The sequence below is a fragment of the Rutidosis leptorrhynchoides genome, chromosome 6 (genome assembly GCF_046630445.1).
Source record: "Rutidosis leptorrhynchoides isolate AG116_Rl617_1_P2 chromosome 6, CSIRO_AGI_Rlap_v1, whole genome shotgun sequence".
Taxonomy (NCBI): Eukaryota; Viridiplantae; Streptophyta; class Magnoliopsida; order Asterales; family Asteraceae; genus Rutidosis; species Rutidosis leptorrhynchoides.
Window position 1 is genome coordinate 345,603,677 of NC_092338.1, and position 17,302 is coordinate 345,620,978.

Genomic DNA, 17,302 nt, shown 5'->3' on the forward strand with positions numbered 1-17,302 from the left:
CATTTGGTGATAAAAGGTGCTAGTTGGTACAACGATTTAAACGTAATGTACAACTCCTCTAAGCATAAAGTTGATTACTATTCATAAATAGTAACTCAAACTCAAATTTGCTGTATATATGTATAATATAATGTTACTCCTATCTTTTAATGCAATTTTACTAAGCAATTGTTATATGATAAATGAATAAGTAATTGACACGTGTTTATTAATACGATACAGTTTAGGATAAAATGATTATTTATCCAGTTACCAATCGACACACGGCTCGCATCTGATTGGAGATTTTCTTGACTTTAAGCTATGTATTACAAAGCGCCACGTGGGACCATCTGGCCCCACCTATCTCTCTCAATCGTGGAGTTGCGTCCAACACGGCTGTTATAAAATAAAGTCAAAAAAGTTTAGTTTTTGAAAAAAAAGGAAATTGCTATTTTCAGATCATAAACTATTGTCACCAAGATATAATAACTCATATACAGTAATTAACTTGTACAATTTCTTAGCAAAATTAATGTAGTGTTCTGAAAATGTATATATTAGATTTGTTAAAAGACATAGTTATTTGATTGATTGTTTGTGTGGTGGGGTACCATGGGTTCCACTTTGTTCGATTCTTTTTTGCGGGAGAAAGCGGGTCACTTCTATGTGAGTGCTCGGTGTTGACGCGTGTACAGTGGCGACTGGGCCCCACACTCCGGGACCATCATCGGAAAATATCCCGATGATAACGTTAGCGTGCCACTAATTCATTTGATCAAAGTTTATCTTTGTTAGCATATATAATTTAGATCACTAAATACTTATTCTTTATCATTCATTCATTCTTCTAGTAACATAATAACATTTTTTTTCTAGTAACATAATAACATTAACATACTTTTTTGATAAAGATGATGAATCATTCACTGTTTGTTTGTGGAATCTGCTAGTACCCGAATTACGAAGTACATGTTAAGGTTTAATTTATCACAAGGTTAAGGCTTTTGTTAATTATTTAGAGTAGCATAGTAAATAAATAGTAATTGAATGCAATATAATTTTTTTTTTTTTGAAAAGCAGGATATCATTATCAAAGGAAAGAAACAACACAAGGAGCAGAGGGCCAAAAATGCCAGCCCAGGCTACTCAAAGACCACGATATTTACAACAGAAGCTTGCAGAGACAGCAAGCAAACAGAAGTAAACTCACTAGACACACGACACGAGACATACATACAAATATATAGATGACACACGAGACATACCCAAAACAAATACACGAAGCAAACCCACTAGGAACACGAGACAAACATACAATTATATAGATGACAGATAAATGCTAGGATCACTCAACCATGTAGTCCAATCGAAGTTCTTTTTGCGCGATCGATTTGAGATCCACTCGAAGGATTTGATTTGGATCTCATTCAACATAACCGGGGTTGTCCATGATTTCCCGCGAAAGACTAAATTGTTGCGATTCTTCCAAATGTAGTAGACGCAAACCCACTCGACCGCTTGCCATATTAATCTCCCGAAGCTAGTCATTGGAACCGAAGCGTTTCCTCGAAGAATTTCACTAATGCTTAGATTTGAGAAGTTACCTAGCCGCCACCAATTAAAGACTCTACACCAAATATCCATTGAAATGTTGCAAAAGATTAAGGAATGCTCCACACTTTCTAAATCGTCATCACAAATTGGGCACCGAACGGTATGGAGATCAATACCCCGTTTGTCGAGTTCTAATCGAACGGGGATCCGATACTTCAAAACCCTCCATGCAAAGATCTCAAGTTTTTTTGGAACCAAATTGTTGCGAAGAGTTTCGTTCAAATAAGTATTACCCGATAGAATTTGTTCATCGAGATGTGAGGACAGAACCTTAACAGTGAAGATACCATTTGAGTTTAAGGACCACTTCCACTTGTCTACACTTCCTGAATCAAACACGAATTCGGAAAGCATACTAATTAAATTCTGCAGCTCGCCTGCAGTGCGTCCACCCGGGACCCGAGACCAGTCCCATGCAAAGACAGAATTTGGTTCAGACGTGTCAATGCGATCTCGGATAAGTGCATCTGGTGACTTCTCCAGCCTATAAAGACGCGGAAACCTTTCACTTAATTTATTGTTGCCGATCCACTGCTCGTTCCAAAAGGATGTGCTTGACCCGTTTCCAACACTTTTAGAGAAAGTATTCCGAAACGGAATATTAAGATCTTCAATTAGATTACCTGCAATGATAATATTTTTCCAAGCGCCTGAAGACGGGGAATGACCAAGATCACTCCCAATTTCCAAGCCGCCACTCGGACCGTAAATGCTACGAATTATTTTGACCCAAAAAGAGTTGGTTTCGGTTTTAAACCTCCACCACCATTTTCCCAATAAAGCAAGATTTTTCCCTTTTAAAGACCCAATATTTAGCCCCCCATTCCCATAAGTTGACATGACACATAAGTTGAATGCAATATAATTTAACGTGGTTGAACGTGTGATTGTACATAAAATGTTTGCGGTTTAAGAAAAATGACTTCAAGGAAAAAGAGAACCTATTATATGTGTAGACAAATGTTTTTTACTTCGATTTTATTTACTAGTTAGACTTTTTACTTCGATTTTAAGAAAAATGACCAAGGAAAAATAGAACCTATTATGTGTAGACCAATGTTTTTTACTTCGATTTTATTTACTAGTTAGACTTTTTTGTGCCGTTGGTCCTTCAATTATACACCAAATAGGAAACAGCATCCCTTCAGTTTTTTTTCCTGCTTACAGCATCCTTCCATTATCTCATTTAAACATACAGAGTTCCTCCGTCAACCATCCGTTAAAAATATCCGTTAAGTCATGACATGTGCTATGCATGTGAGGATAATTCGTCTTTTTATAAAGACAAATATGTACTTTGCTGCTACTGTCACGAGTGCTATATCATCGTCATCATTATGAGTCAAATTCATAATTCTTTTTGGTGATTCATACAACAAACGAAGAACAGATTCATGATCCGTATACCTTTCTAAATGTTCATCGATCATCAGAATCCATTAACAATAACGGAATCATATCAAATCGGATCCTGGTCATCATCTTAACCGAAAATTCAACTCGTTGTGATCTCCGGAGTGATTCAACTATGTTCAAATCGAATTACATGGTTATTCAGAGTCACGATCTCTTCCTGAAGTTTCGTGTATCTTCAAATCAGATTACAAACTGCTACAGATTTCACGATCTTAAGGTCAACGATTCTACACTTTTGGTAAACTTTTTGATTCGGATGAATCAATGTGTTTCAGGTTAGAAGGATGATTCACGAAGGTTCTAATGGTGATTATAAGAATTTTTCATGAAGGAATCACTTATTGAAAGTGTCCGAAAACGAAATTCAATATTCATGTTCATATGAAGTTTTCGGCCCTGTTCATCTTAATTTTGTGAATTCGAAGATATTTTTGGTGAATGATTCTTCACATACAGTGTTAATTGCTGCTATTGGAAGCTTACAGATTCAATTTCGAAGTGATATTGCATCAGATTTAAGTTTGAAGAATTTTTGTTCTTCATCTTCATGAAGATGAAGACGGTTATGATAAGAAGCAGTTATGATACGGACTAGGATGTTTGCTAGATTCGCTCAGCTTGATATTGAATCAAATTCGCACACTTGAAGATGTGTGATTCGCACTTGCAACCACAACCGCCACCACCGCTGACTGTTTGTGATACTGATGTAGGTTAATCATGAAATTGATGTTATACTTATGTTTTATTTTGTGTGGATTTAGGTTTACAAATTATGGTTACATGTACAAACGAGCTGTAGAACTTATGCCACAATCATATACCTATGTTTTAAGGGTAATTCATTTTGTGTTAATTTAAGTTTAGTTTTACAAATTATGGTAAGGAAATAAATAAAATTTGTGTGGATTTAGGTTTAAGTTTTAGTTTTTTGTTTTATTTTTAAAAAAAATTAGGGTTTGTAAATTTGGGGAAGAACATGTTAAGCAAACTTCAGATTTAGATAAAGAAGAAAGATGAAAAGACGATTTTACCCTCACATGCAATGCACATGTCATGACTTAACGGGCATTTCTAACGAATGGTTGATGGAGAGACACTGAAACACAAAGTTGTAAAATAGAGGGATGCTGTAAGCAGGAAAAAAAACGAAAGGGGTGCTGTTCACTAGTTGGTGTATAATGGAGGGACCAACGGCACAAAAAAAGTCTACTCGTTATAATCTAAAAGTGTTTGGTTGAGATTTTTGTAGCTTTCATTGCATTTGAGTTTTTTAATTTTGAAAAAGTAAATGGCCGATAACTTACATATTTTTTTAAGTGTGTTTAGTATATTTTTCTAAGTTAGAAAAATTTATAGTTGAAATTTATGTTTGGAAGATCGTTGTTTTTTTGCTGAAAACATGAATATGAATATATATAATAAATTTAGAAACCTATCATCAATAAATTAAAGAAAAATAAACAGATAATATACAACCAATGGTGAACATCACGACTAAGAAGTTGAGAAACGAAAAATAAACACAACGGCATAATCTAGGAGCAAACTACCACCATGGCAACAAACTACCACCAAAAGCAGGCCTAATTACAAAAAGAAAAGCACAAAACAAACACCGTATTACAAAGACTACAAAAAATAACAAGGTCAAAGACAAACAGTAAGGAAACAAAACATGTTGAACCACTCAATTATTAGGGGATCCTTCACTATTCTCATCTTTAAAACTCGCCATAAAGCTACTAAGTATTTTCAATTCCGAACTTGGAGTGATCTTCTTCTACCTTTTGTTCTTAGGATTTAACAGCTTGCCTTCAACTCTAAAAATTTAAAGATTTAAGTGAGTCACATGCTTGAAGATTGGACATTCATGTGTGAAATCTAACTTTTAAATATCACTAAAAACTATCACACATATAGGCAACTATCATATCCGTGGTAGTAGAAGTTAATAGTAAATCCCGGTTCGTTCCCCGAGAAGCAGAGTATTTAAGAATTTAAAACTAATAATTAACCTAATTAAAGCGGGTTTTAAGATGAATATGTATATGTATTGAACTAAGATAATGCGCAAAGTAAAAAGAACAAGAAATCAATGAAGAGGCCGAAGTCAGTTCTCTTGACTAGGATAGTTTGTTAACCCTTTTTATAATAATCGCAAATGTGCGTGGTGATACGGCAATTATCCGTCGATTCTCACAATTTAGTAACAGTTATTTATCATAGGAGATGTCGCTAACCTAGATACAAGTTAATTCACCATTAATTAAATAACTTTGTGACTTAGTCTATTCTTATTCTCATAAAACATAGGCTACACTGGTGTCCCGATTATAGCCACACGACTGTAAGTACTAAACGCAAATCAATCACGAACTATGTTCCTACTCTTGTGTCTCGCATGCAGTTACACAATTGTCTAGATCGCTCTAGGTGTTGAAGCACAAGCAATATTTTGCAACCTAACTGTCGTTAACTTACTAACTTATGTAACTAGTTCAAACGGAATAATACTAACAAAAATGGATCTTTTAACTAAGCACACAATCAAATAACTTCAAACTACTCAAGAATATAATCCGATTTTAGGTTATTTTGGTGACCCTTTACTACCTCACAATTATTTCAGCAAATCAATAGTTTAATCGCTAATCGTCTAGTTATAGTTTGGTGTCACTTATGTAATTCAATGAATTCTAAATTATTCATTCAATTGTCGTTGAACAATCAACAATTTTGCGATAAAACTAATTAATACGCATATATAACGGTGGTTCTTCAATCAGACATAATCATGAGCAGTTAATCAATTATATAAAACAAAAATATAAACTATCTATCACCAAGGTTCAATTATATAAGTAGATACATAAAGATTTAGCTAGACATGGTAATAAAAGAAATCGTCATACACGAAGAATAATAATTAAGAATCATAGTATTAATCAAGAGAAAAAGAGTAATTGTTACAAAATGATTAAACACAACCACAATTTGTAAGCTAAGTGTTAAACCACAAAAACAATCATGAAAAACTCTCAAAAGACGACCTAAAGCTGCTATAGAAATTAATTTTTCATGAAGTAAAGTCATACCCAAAGTTAGGGATTACCCGTTGTATTTATAGATGAAAAATTGGACCCGCTGACCGAATCATTTTCGCGCCCGCGACTAGAAACTTCTCGGTCGCGAAATGTTGATTTTCATTTTCGCGACCACAATTTCTTAAAAGTAACTTCTCGCGATCGCGATTAAATTCTCGCTACCTCGATTGGTTCAGCAATTTCGAGCTGCTCTTTAATAAAGTTTTTGCGGGCACCACTCAACAAGTCACAACCATAAGACTCATTTTGCGACCACAAGAACAATTTCGCGACCACGAGAATCAGGCTGAAGGTAAATTTCTCGTTGCTCATCTAGAATCTATATTTCAACGTATTTTGAGCTGAAATCTTGCTAAAATCTTCAACAAAGCTCCAACAAACCATTTTATCTTCTAAATCATCACTTTGATTGATTACGCACCGAAAGATCTTCAAAAACCATCCAACACCATAAGGTTGGGAACTCATATAATGACTAAAAATATGTATAAATGGAGCGATATTATACTCATCCAATGACTCAACAGCCTTAATAGAATCCGTGAAATTCAAAATCTTCATCTTATATGTAAACCCACCAAAATCACCCCCGTAAGAGTTGAATAACTATGAAATACCTCCACCGAATACCCCATAAGAGACGAGAATGAGACTAATCTCACTGTGGCTAGATGTGCAAATTTTTGATATGAACGAGACTCGAACTTATGTCCATATAGTGAGTCCCAACATCAAAAGCAACGAAAAACATCCACGGTTAAGCGCTAGTTAGGTTGAACGTTTGAGAGAATATATACCAGTTAAAACCACGACATCTAAGTAATATTAAAATAATTTATTACTCTTTTTTTGTCTTGTGAATAAAGATAAAGTAATTAAGGGCGAGCAAAACACCGAATTAATCAAACTGAACCATATTAACCGATTAAACCAAACCAAACCCATAATCAAAGTCTCGATTAACGTTTTTGAATTAACAGAAATTTGTGGGCCGGTTATAATAATAAGTGATACCCGCCCCAAATTAACCGCACCCTCTTCATTATAATCATACAAAAAATAATGAAATAATCCCTTATATATTACACTTATAAAGTTACGTATTCGTAATTTGATTGATAACTTGTTTAATCATATAAAATATAACTTGTTTATTACGAAATTTGTAAATACATAGTGTGTAGTCCTATCTTCTAACGGAAGACTATTTATTTAGTCGATTTGTTTTTGGATGTGCTTCATGGTTTTGTCCTCATGACATTTTGTATGTGAAGTGTATGTTTATAGTGTATGTATGGTTTTAAGCTCCATTGTTCATTCGAAAAGTAAAATGTGTATTAGTGTATTTATCGATTATTATATAACTAAAAGTTTGCTTTATAAAAAAATACAAAGGGTGTCGTTCAGTCATTGTCCCCTTTGAAATAAATTTTATTTAAATACTATATTTGTTTTAATATAATTAGGTTCAAACTCATTTTTACGCGTAAATGGTTAACTATTTAACAGTTTTTTTTTATATCAAGTGGTTAAATAGTTTAACCGAATTAATTAAATCATTATTAACCGAACCGAACAATTAAAATGTTTTATTAACATAAGTATTGATCATGAGGGTGGTTATCATACATAATCGTCCCAAACCTCTCCATGCTCACCCCTAATAATAAAATTCTCATAACATAACTTATGTCTTTATAACTAACATTTATATAACATATCAATGAAATGTTAACTTCCCATGTTAATCATGTTAAACCTTTTTAGCGTTTCCAACATTGATGATTTAATACAATCAATTTTAGTGTAACAATTATTGGCAGTGATTACATATAACCTCGTTATATTCTCGTGTTTTATCATTTTTGCTATTTTTCTTCGTGTTCTTCACTTTATTTCGTTTGTTGTCAGTGGGTTTGATAACCTTGGGTTTCAAGTCTTGTTAGGGCTCACGTGTTGTATTCCAAACAAGTGGTGAATGCTAGCATGATGGAGGGTTCTTCGACGGCGGATCATGTTAACGAATTGAATTTGATTTTAACTCGGTTGAAATCGGTGAATATTAAATTCGATGATGAGCTTGAGGCGTTATTTTTTGCTATCTTCATTGCCCGATAGTTCGGCCAGTACGGGTACGGTGGTTAGTGGTTCTTCTGGAACTACTAAGTTAACTTTTGAGGGAATTCGGGATTTGATTCTTAGTGAAGGTATTCGTAGGAAAGATTCGAATGGAGGTTCGGGTTCGGTTCTAAGTAATAGTCGGGGAAAAGCTAGGTCAAGAAGTCCATCAAGGAGCAAGAACGTGGTATGTTGGAATTGTCAACAAGTTGGTCACTATAAGTCAAAGTTCCCGAGTCTTAAGTCGGGCGGGAGCATGTGACTACGGTGATCTACGATGCGTTGATGCGCCAAAAAGAGGTTTTTGACGAATATTGGGTTCTAGATTCGGGTGCCTCATATCAAGTTACCTCAAACATGAACGCGATGGTGAACTTAAAGGAATACTCCGGTAAGGTTCGAGTTGCGGATGAGAGTACACTTGATATTGCGGGTATTGGTGATCTCGTGGTTAGACACTTGAATTATGCTTGGATATTTAGGAATGTGCGGTTCGTTCGAAAGCTCAAGAGTCGATTGATCTCGATTAGGCAATTGGATGACGATAATTGTCATGTCTTATTTGGAGATCAAAAGTGGGTATTGTTTAAGAGATATTATGTAGTCGCTCGCGGGTATAAAAGGGGAACCATGTATATGGTGAAGTTCCTAAGGATGAATGGCTAGATGATTTTGTGGATGTCAAAAGTCCTATTGTGCTAATGATTTCCGGTATTGTTTAGGGATCTTGTTTGAGTGGGAGCTCAAAGGAAGTTGAAGCTAGTGAAAATTCGGGTCGAATTGGGTACACTAGAGCTTTCGTCACTTCGGGAAGATCTTCTCCAATGGCAACTTTGTTGCGGTCGGTCGATGTTGATGAACAAGGGGTTTTCTTAAGAGTCATGGTTAATGATACATCTGTACATTGTAAGTTGACTCGGGATGAAAATTTGGGTTTGTTAAAAGACGTGCACATGTATATGGTCGATGTTTCAATGGTAAAACCAATGGTGTTAAAGTGGACGATTACGTGTGCAAAAGTGCTCTCGTGCAAGGTATTAATCGGTAATGTCCATGTGTTCGTTCTACCGGCGGGTTTATTCTTTATTGAAAAGTTAAATCGGGTGGATGATATTGTGTATGGGTGGATCGCTTGGGCGATGAGTTGAATGGGTCGGGTCGGACTCAAACGACCTGTTATCTCCAAAACTAAGGAGGTAGGCGTCATAGCCAAAGAGAAGTTCTTGTTTCCCAAGCTAGTAACAAAAGGATCGAATTATAGCTCAGCGGTATTTTTTGATGTCGAAAGACTTCACTTGCTCGAAGTTTATTGGGTGAATTGCGACGTGATTCAGGTTCAAATCCGGCCGTATCAAAAGGAGGTATTATTAGCAGGTCAAGTTGTTGTTGTGGGATGATGATAGTAATGATGATGTTAGGTTAAAATTCTCTTCGAGTGGGAGATTGTTGGGAGTGCGAATCGAGTTAAACAATGATTCAAGAAAACAGAAAAACTGTTGCACGGGTTCGAGATCGCGAGCCTAAAACTCGCGACTGGAGTTTCTGCTCGATGTGCTTCTCGCAATCGCGAGAATATACAAAGGAGGTGACTCGAGATCGCGAGTTAGGATTTGACGGCCAAAGTTTCCAAAACCACGTTTTCTTGTTCGCTAACTTGTTCCCTTGTTGAGTTTTGCATATTTAAACATCCTATTATAACCCATACATGTATCTATGAAAATTATCAATAAAAGAACTCTCTTTGGTGGCCGGGGATTTAAGTAATCATTCGTGATTACATATAACCTCATTATATTCTCGTGTTTAATCGTTTTTGTTATTTTTCTTTGTGTTTTTCACTTTGATCCGTTTGTTGTCAGTGGGTTTGATAACATAGGGTTATCAAGTTTTGTTAGGATCACGTGCTTTATTCCTAACAACAATAATAATAATAACAATACTAATTTTCTAATATTGATATGGTACGTATTAAAGGTGTAAAATATAAAAAGTCATACTATATGGCTTATAGCCTAGCGCTATCGAGGTATGAGTTTGAGTTCCATTGTGAACTATTTATTGGGCATGTACGTTTGTGTGTATATGTTCGACCCAAATAGTTACAGTTTCATAAGTTAGACACGTCAAAGGGTATTCGACCTCCCACAGGGCCGAAAAACGGTCGAAAAACAAAAGTTACAAAGGCTTTTCTAGCTAATCGACCCAAGAAATATTCGACCTCCCACAGGGCCGTCCTGTTAAATTTAATGGGTCTTGCTCAATAATTAAATGAACCCTTTAAAAAGAAATACCACAAAAAAGATGAGAACTGCGAGAACTTTTGAATTTCATAGTTTTCATGCATTTATATGCAACAAATTACATGCAAATGTTAATAAATGTTCATATCATTAACAAATATATGTTCATTATCACAAATTACATGTTAAATTGTTAATTATATAAAGTGTTCACATGTTACACAAACATGTATGCACATGTGAACAGAAAACTATATATTTGATTCTATAGGTAAAATATACGTTTTTTCAAACTATTTTATGTCCATTCTTACTCTCTATTAACATTTATGAGTGATTCAATTTATTCACATGTGAAAATCTTAGTAAATTAATAGTTCTCGCGGTTCTCGCCTTTTTTGTGGTTCTCGTGTGAACTTATGGCTATATATATAATATTAGGCTACTTTTTTAGGCCTCTATACATATTGGGCCATGTGCGACCGTACGTCTTGCACGCTTCAATATTCGGCCCTAACCTCTCATGATTTCTAAACCAATTACAAAAGGGTATTTGATCGGGTCTTAAACGCCGATCATTATCGATGTTAAGAGGTGGATATTACGTGTATATTTGAGGTTTAGAAAGTTATTTCATGAGGTTTTTATAACGAGTAACGATTTGGGACGAGAACGCGAAAACGGGGGTTAAAAACAAGAAAAAAATGAAAAAACGGAAGCCCAGCCGCAAGGAGGCGACTGGGGGCGCAAGGAGGCGCCTGATGGGTGCCAAAACATCTTCAGGTGGAAAGCTGACAAAAGGAGGCGGCTGGTTTTTGCGGCTGGGCGCATGTAGGCGCCCGGTGAGAGTAATTTGCGGCTGGAACTATTTTTGGATAAAATTTAAGGCCGAATTTGAGGGATTTAATGCTTGGGGGTTACCTACTTCACCCCTATATAATAGAAACCCTAGGCTACGAATTTATATCATCTTCCATCAGTTTTTAGAGCATCAAACACACAAAAACACCATTAATCATCATCAAATCAAGATTCATGCTAGGTTTCAAGGAGTGTTCTTCATGCAACTTCAAGAAGCAACCATGATCATCATCACCAACATGCTTGTCTAGTTTCTTTCACTTTATTCCTTCCATGAACAATTGATACATGTATTCTTTTCATTCAAGTTTATGTGGTTTGTAATGTTATGAAACTTATGTCTTTTAAATTGTGGTATTATAAACCATTTGTTTATTTATCAATGCAAGTATTATTGATTGTGATTATTGCAAGTTGAATTATAGTGATTTAACATTGTGTTCTTGATCCAACTTAATGTTAATTAGATTAAGGATAAAGACATAGTGTCTAGGTTGCATGATTCAATCCCAAGATAGTTAGAATTGATAAGCCTAAGAAATCTTGTCTATCAGATTTGATCAATACTTGAAAACATAATACTTGTTTGAATGAATGCATGTTAGATTGAGATTGTGAAGGGATAAAGACTTCCATCCAATTGATTACAACCTTTTTAATTAGCTCGTTGTTTATGCTCTTAAATACTCAAAGTTTACACTTGCTTAGTAATTGTTAATCTAGTCTTTACTTTAGTTAATTTTAGTTAATCACAAACAAACAAATCCTGAAATTGCTTGCTAGTTAACCATAGCTTCCCGTGGAACGAATCCTGCTTACCCTATCTAAAGTAGAGTAATTAGGCTATTTTTGACCGGCTCTTCAACACCGATCAAATTTTGGCGCCGCTGCCGGGGAAGTGTGCGCTTGATTGCAAGCTCTTATTTTATTGCTTTCGTGTTAAATTAGAAAAACCATAAAAATTATAAAACCAATAAAAATCCAAAAATAGTGTTTTGTTTATTTTGTTTTTGTCAGTTTTACGCTCGGTGTTCTTGTTTTTGTTGAAGTGCAGGTTAGTGTATGCAAACTCGGAGTTTGGGAGATCAAAATCTTAAGCCTTTAGACCTGAAAATCGAGAAATCTACAAAAGCTAATCGAAAAGCTACAAGAATCTTAAAGGGTTCGACAGTGGCTTCAGCATCCACTCAACCACAGTTAGATCCACAGTTAGAGACACATCCGATTGTTCCACCAAACTCTCCTAAGTCAGAGTCTGACATTGAAGAGGAAGTTTTTGATCAATGAGACGAGATGGCCGAACGACCAAGAGGAGTAGACACCTACTACCAACCGGGTGATTTTGAGGATCATTCACCCATTGTTTATCCTGCACCGGCAGGAGGAAACAACCGACGATTTGAGGTCCGACCTCAACTCATTTCGATCTTGCCAACCTACCGAGGTATGGCTAATGAGGAACCATATGAACACATAACTAAATTTAATAGGATATGTGCTACTAATCAGGTAAACGGTTTCACTAATGATGAGGTACGTCTTCGATTATTTCCTTATTCACTTAAGGATAAGGCAAAAAGATGGTTTCTCTCCTTGCCCGCTCAGAGTATTAATACTTGGGAGGAAATGAAAAAACGATTTTTAGAGGAATTTTACCCCATAAGTAAAACTTCAGACATGCTTACGCAAATAAAATCTTTTAAACAATTACCGGGTGAATTATTTCATGAAGCGTATGAACGTCTGAAGGAGTTACTTAGGGCATGCCCACACCATGAGATACCCAATGTAGTGACCCGAACTTTTCCATGTTTATATATATTAATTGAGATTGATATTTACATGACTAAATATTTCCAACATGTTAAGCAATCAAACTTGTTAAGACTTGATTAAATGAAATAAGTTTCATATAGACAATTGATCACCCAAGATGACCGGCGATTCACGAACGTTACAAATTTGTAAAAACTACATGTTGTGGTATATATAGACATATATATATGGTTGACATGAGATTATGATGAGTAAGTATCTCACTAAGTATATTAACAATGTGTGATATACATAAGAAATGAAATTACTAAGTTAAGAAACTCGAAATGATATATATAACGATTATCGTTATGATAACGTCTACTAAATACATATGTATCATATTAAGATATTGAAACACTATATTTAACATGATAAAATGATATTTAAATATATCATTAAGTGTGTTAACAATGAACTACATATGTAAAAACAAGACTACTAACTCAAGAATTACGAAACGAGACTTATATGTAACGATTATCATTGTAACGATATTTTAATGTATATATCACATTAAGAGATATTAATACATCATAATATCATGATAATATAATAATTTAACATCTCATTTGATATAATAAACATTGGGTTAACAACATTAATTGAGATCGTTAACTTAAAGGTTTCAAAACAACACTTACATGTAACGACTAACGAAGACTTAACGAATCCATTAGAATGTATATACATGTTGTGTTTTGATATGTATTCTTACACTTTTGAAAGACTTCAAGACACATATCAAAGTACTTCTACTTAACAAAAATGCTTACAATTACATCCTCGTTCAGTTTCATCAACAATTCTACTCGTATGCACCCGTATTCGTACTCGTACAATACACAGCTTTTAGATGTATGTACTATTGGTATATACACTCCAATGATCAGCTCTTAGCAGTCCATGTGAGTTGCCTAACACATGAGGGAACCATCCTTTGGCAACTAGCATGAAATATCTCATAAAATTACAAAAATATTAGTAATCATTCATGACTTATTTACATGAAAACAAAATTACATATCCTTTATATCTAATCCATATACCAACGACCAAAAACACCTACAAACACTTTCATTCTTCAATTTTCTTCATCTAATTGATCTCTCTCAAGTTCCATCTTCAATTTCTAAGTGTTCTTCATAAATTCCATAAGTATAGTTTCATAAAAATCAAGAATACTTCCAAGTTTGCAAGTCTATTTCCAAGCTTTCTAATCCATTCCAAGTAATCATCTAAGATCAAGGAACCTTTGTTATTTACAGTAGATTATCTTTCTAATTCAATTTAATATTTATATTCAAACTTTGATTCAATTTCTACAACTATAACAATCTTATTTCGAGTGAAAATCTTACTTGAACTGTTTTCGTGTCATGATTCTGCTTCAAGAACTTTCAAGCCATCCAAGGATCCTTTGAAGCTAGATCAATTTTTCTCATTTCCAGTAGTTTTATCCAGAAAACTTGAGGTAGTAATGATGTTCATAACATCATTCGATTCATACATATAAAGCTATCTTATTCTAAGGTTTAAACTTGTAAACACTAGAACATAGTTTAGTTAATTCTAAACTTTTTCGCAAATAAAAGTTAATCCTTCTAACTTGAATTTTAAAATCAACTAAACACATGTTCTATATCTATATGATATGCTAACTTAATGATTTAAAACTTGGAAACACGATGAACACCATAAAACTGGATATACGCCGTCGTAGTGAAACCGGGGGCTGTTTTGGTTTGGATAATTAAAAACTATGATAAACTTTGATTTAAAAGTTGTTCTTTTGGGAAAATTATTTTTCATATGAACATGAAACTATATCCAAAAATCTTGGTTAAACTCAAAGTGAAAGTATGTTTTTCAAAATGGTCATCAAGATGTCGTTCTTTCGACGGAAATGACTACCTCTTTAGTAATTGACATGTAACTTAAATTTCTGACTATAAACCTATATTTAAGAATCCATGATTCTTAAATTAGAGTTCAATATGAAACCATAGCAATTTGATTCACTCAAAACGAATTTAAAATGAAGAAGTTATGGGTAAAACAAGATTGGATATTTTTGATCTTTTTAGCTACGGGAAATGTTTAACAAATCTATACAAATCATATCCTAGCTAACTTATATTGTATTATACATGTATTCTAATATATTATGTAATCTTGGGATACCATAGACACGTATGCAAATGTTTTGACATATCATATCGACCTATGTATATATATTATTTGGAACAACCATAGACACTCTATATGCAGTAATGTTGGAGTTAGCTATACAGGGTTGAGGTTGATTCCAAAAATATATATACTTTGAGTTGTGATCTAGCCTGAGACGTGTATACACTGGGTCGTGGATTGATTCAAGATAATATATATCAATTTATTTCTGTACATCTAACTGTGGACAACTAGTTGTAGGTTATTAATGAGGACAGCTGACTTAATACACTCAAATCTTTGAAACATAATAAAAATGGTTGTAATTATATTTTGATCATACTTTGATATATATGTGCATATTTGTATAGGTTCGTGAATCGATCTGTGGCCAAGTCTTATTTCCGAGGAAGGAAATATCTGTGAAAGTGAGTTATAGTCCCACTTTTAAAATCTAATATTTTTGGGATGAGAATACATGCAGGTTTTATAAATGATTTACAAAATAGACACAAGTACGTGAAACTACATTCTATGGTTGAATTATCGAAATCGAATATGCCCCTTTTTATTAAGTCTGGTAATCTAAGAATTAGGGAACAGACACCCTAATTGACGCGAATCCTAAAGATAGATCTATTGGGCCTAACAAACCCCATCCAAAGTACCGGATGCTTTAGTACTTCGAAATTTATATCATATCCGAAGGGTGTCCCGGAATGATGGGGATATTCTTATATATGCATCTTGTTAATGTCGGTTACCAGGTGTTCAGCATATGAATGATTTTTATCTCTATGTATGGGATGTGTATTGAAATATGAAATCTTGTGGTCTATTGTTACAATTTGATATATATAGGTTAAACCTATAACTCACCAACATTTTTTTGACGTTTAAAGCATGTTTATTCTCAGGTGATTACTAAGAGCTTCCGCTGTTGCATACTAAAATAAGGACAAGATTTGGAGTCCATGTTTGTATGATATTGTGTAAAAACTGTATTCAAGAAACATATGTCGATGTAATATATTTCTATTGTAAACTATTATGTAATGGTCATGTGTAAACAGTATATTTTAGATTATCATTATTTGATAATCTACGTAATGTTTTTAAAACCTTTATTGATAAAATAAAGGTTATGGTTGTTTTAAAAATGAATGCAGTCTTTGAAAAATGTCTCATATAGAGGTCAAAACCTCGCAACGAAATCAATTAATATGGAACGTTTATAATCAATATGAACTGGACATTTCACCCAAGTGGGAATTGGTTAAAGTTTTCTATGATAGTTTAGATTCCCAAAATAGGCAGTTTCTTTTGGCGGCTAGTGGTGGGGCATTCTTAACTCGGTCTAGTGATGATGAATGGACGTTCTTCGAACAGTTAAGCAAGGGTTCAAAAACCCAAGCTTTGGTTGATCGTAAACAACCTAGTACCTCCCGAGTGAATCATGTTTTCGATTCGGGTGGTTCATCTAGGAACTTAGAGCAGGAATTTGATGATTTGAAAATGCTTATATTTAACAACCCAAACCAGGGTCATGCTTGTAATGTTTCGCAGGTTCAGGAAGTATGTGAGATTTGTGGAGATCCTTCTCACTTTGCATATGGATGTAGAAATGGGATTCCACCGGTAAATCAGCACATAGTGGAAGAACAAGTTAACGAGGTTCAGGGATGGAGATATGATCCATACTCCAACACGTATAATCCGGGGTGGAGAAATCATCCTAATTTTAGTTGGAGCAATAACAACGCTCTGAATGCTAACCAAGGGAACCAACTTAGACCACAAAACAACTTTCAAAACCAGGGTAACTTTCAGAACCAAGGCAACTACCAAAGAAACTAGCAAAATCCTTATCCCAACAACCGAAACCAAAACTAAAACAATTATCAAAACCAAGGCCAAAACCAAAACCAAAATCAAAACAGTACTTCAATTAATCAGCCATCTAGCTCGGATGCTAAG

At 34.5% G+C, this 17,302-nt stretch overlaps 1 protein-coding gene across 1 annotated transcript; it reads right to left on the reverse strand.

Moving 5' to 3' along the window:
* Positions 1–308: 308 nt before the first annotated feature.
* LOC139854765 (uncharacterized) lies at positions 309–2,436 on the reverse strand. Its single transcript, XM_071844049.1, has 2 exons — positions 1,493–2,436; positions 309–378 (listed from the first exon to the last, which is right to left on the reverse strand). The coding sequence occupies exons 1-2, from the start codon at positions 2,434–2,436 to the stop codon at positions 309–311; spliced, it is 1,014 nt and encodes a 337-aa protein (XP_071700150.1).
* Positions 2,437–17,302: the final 14,866 nt, after the last annotated feature.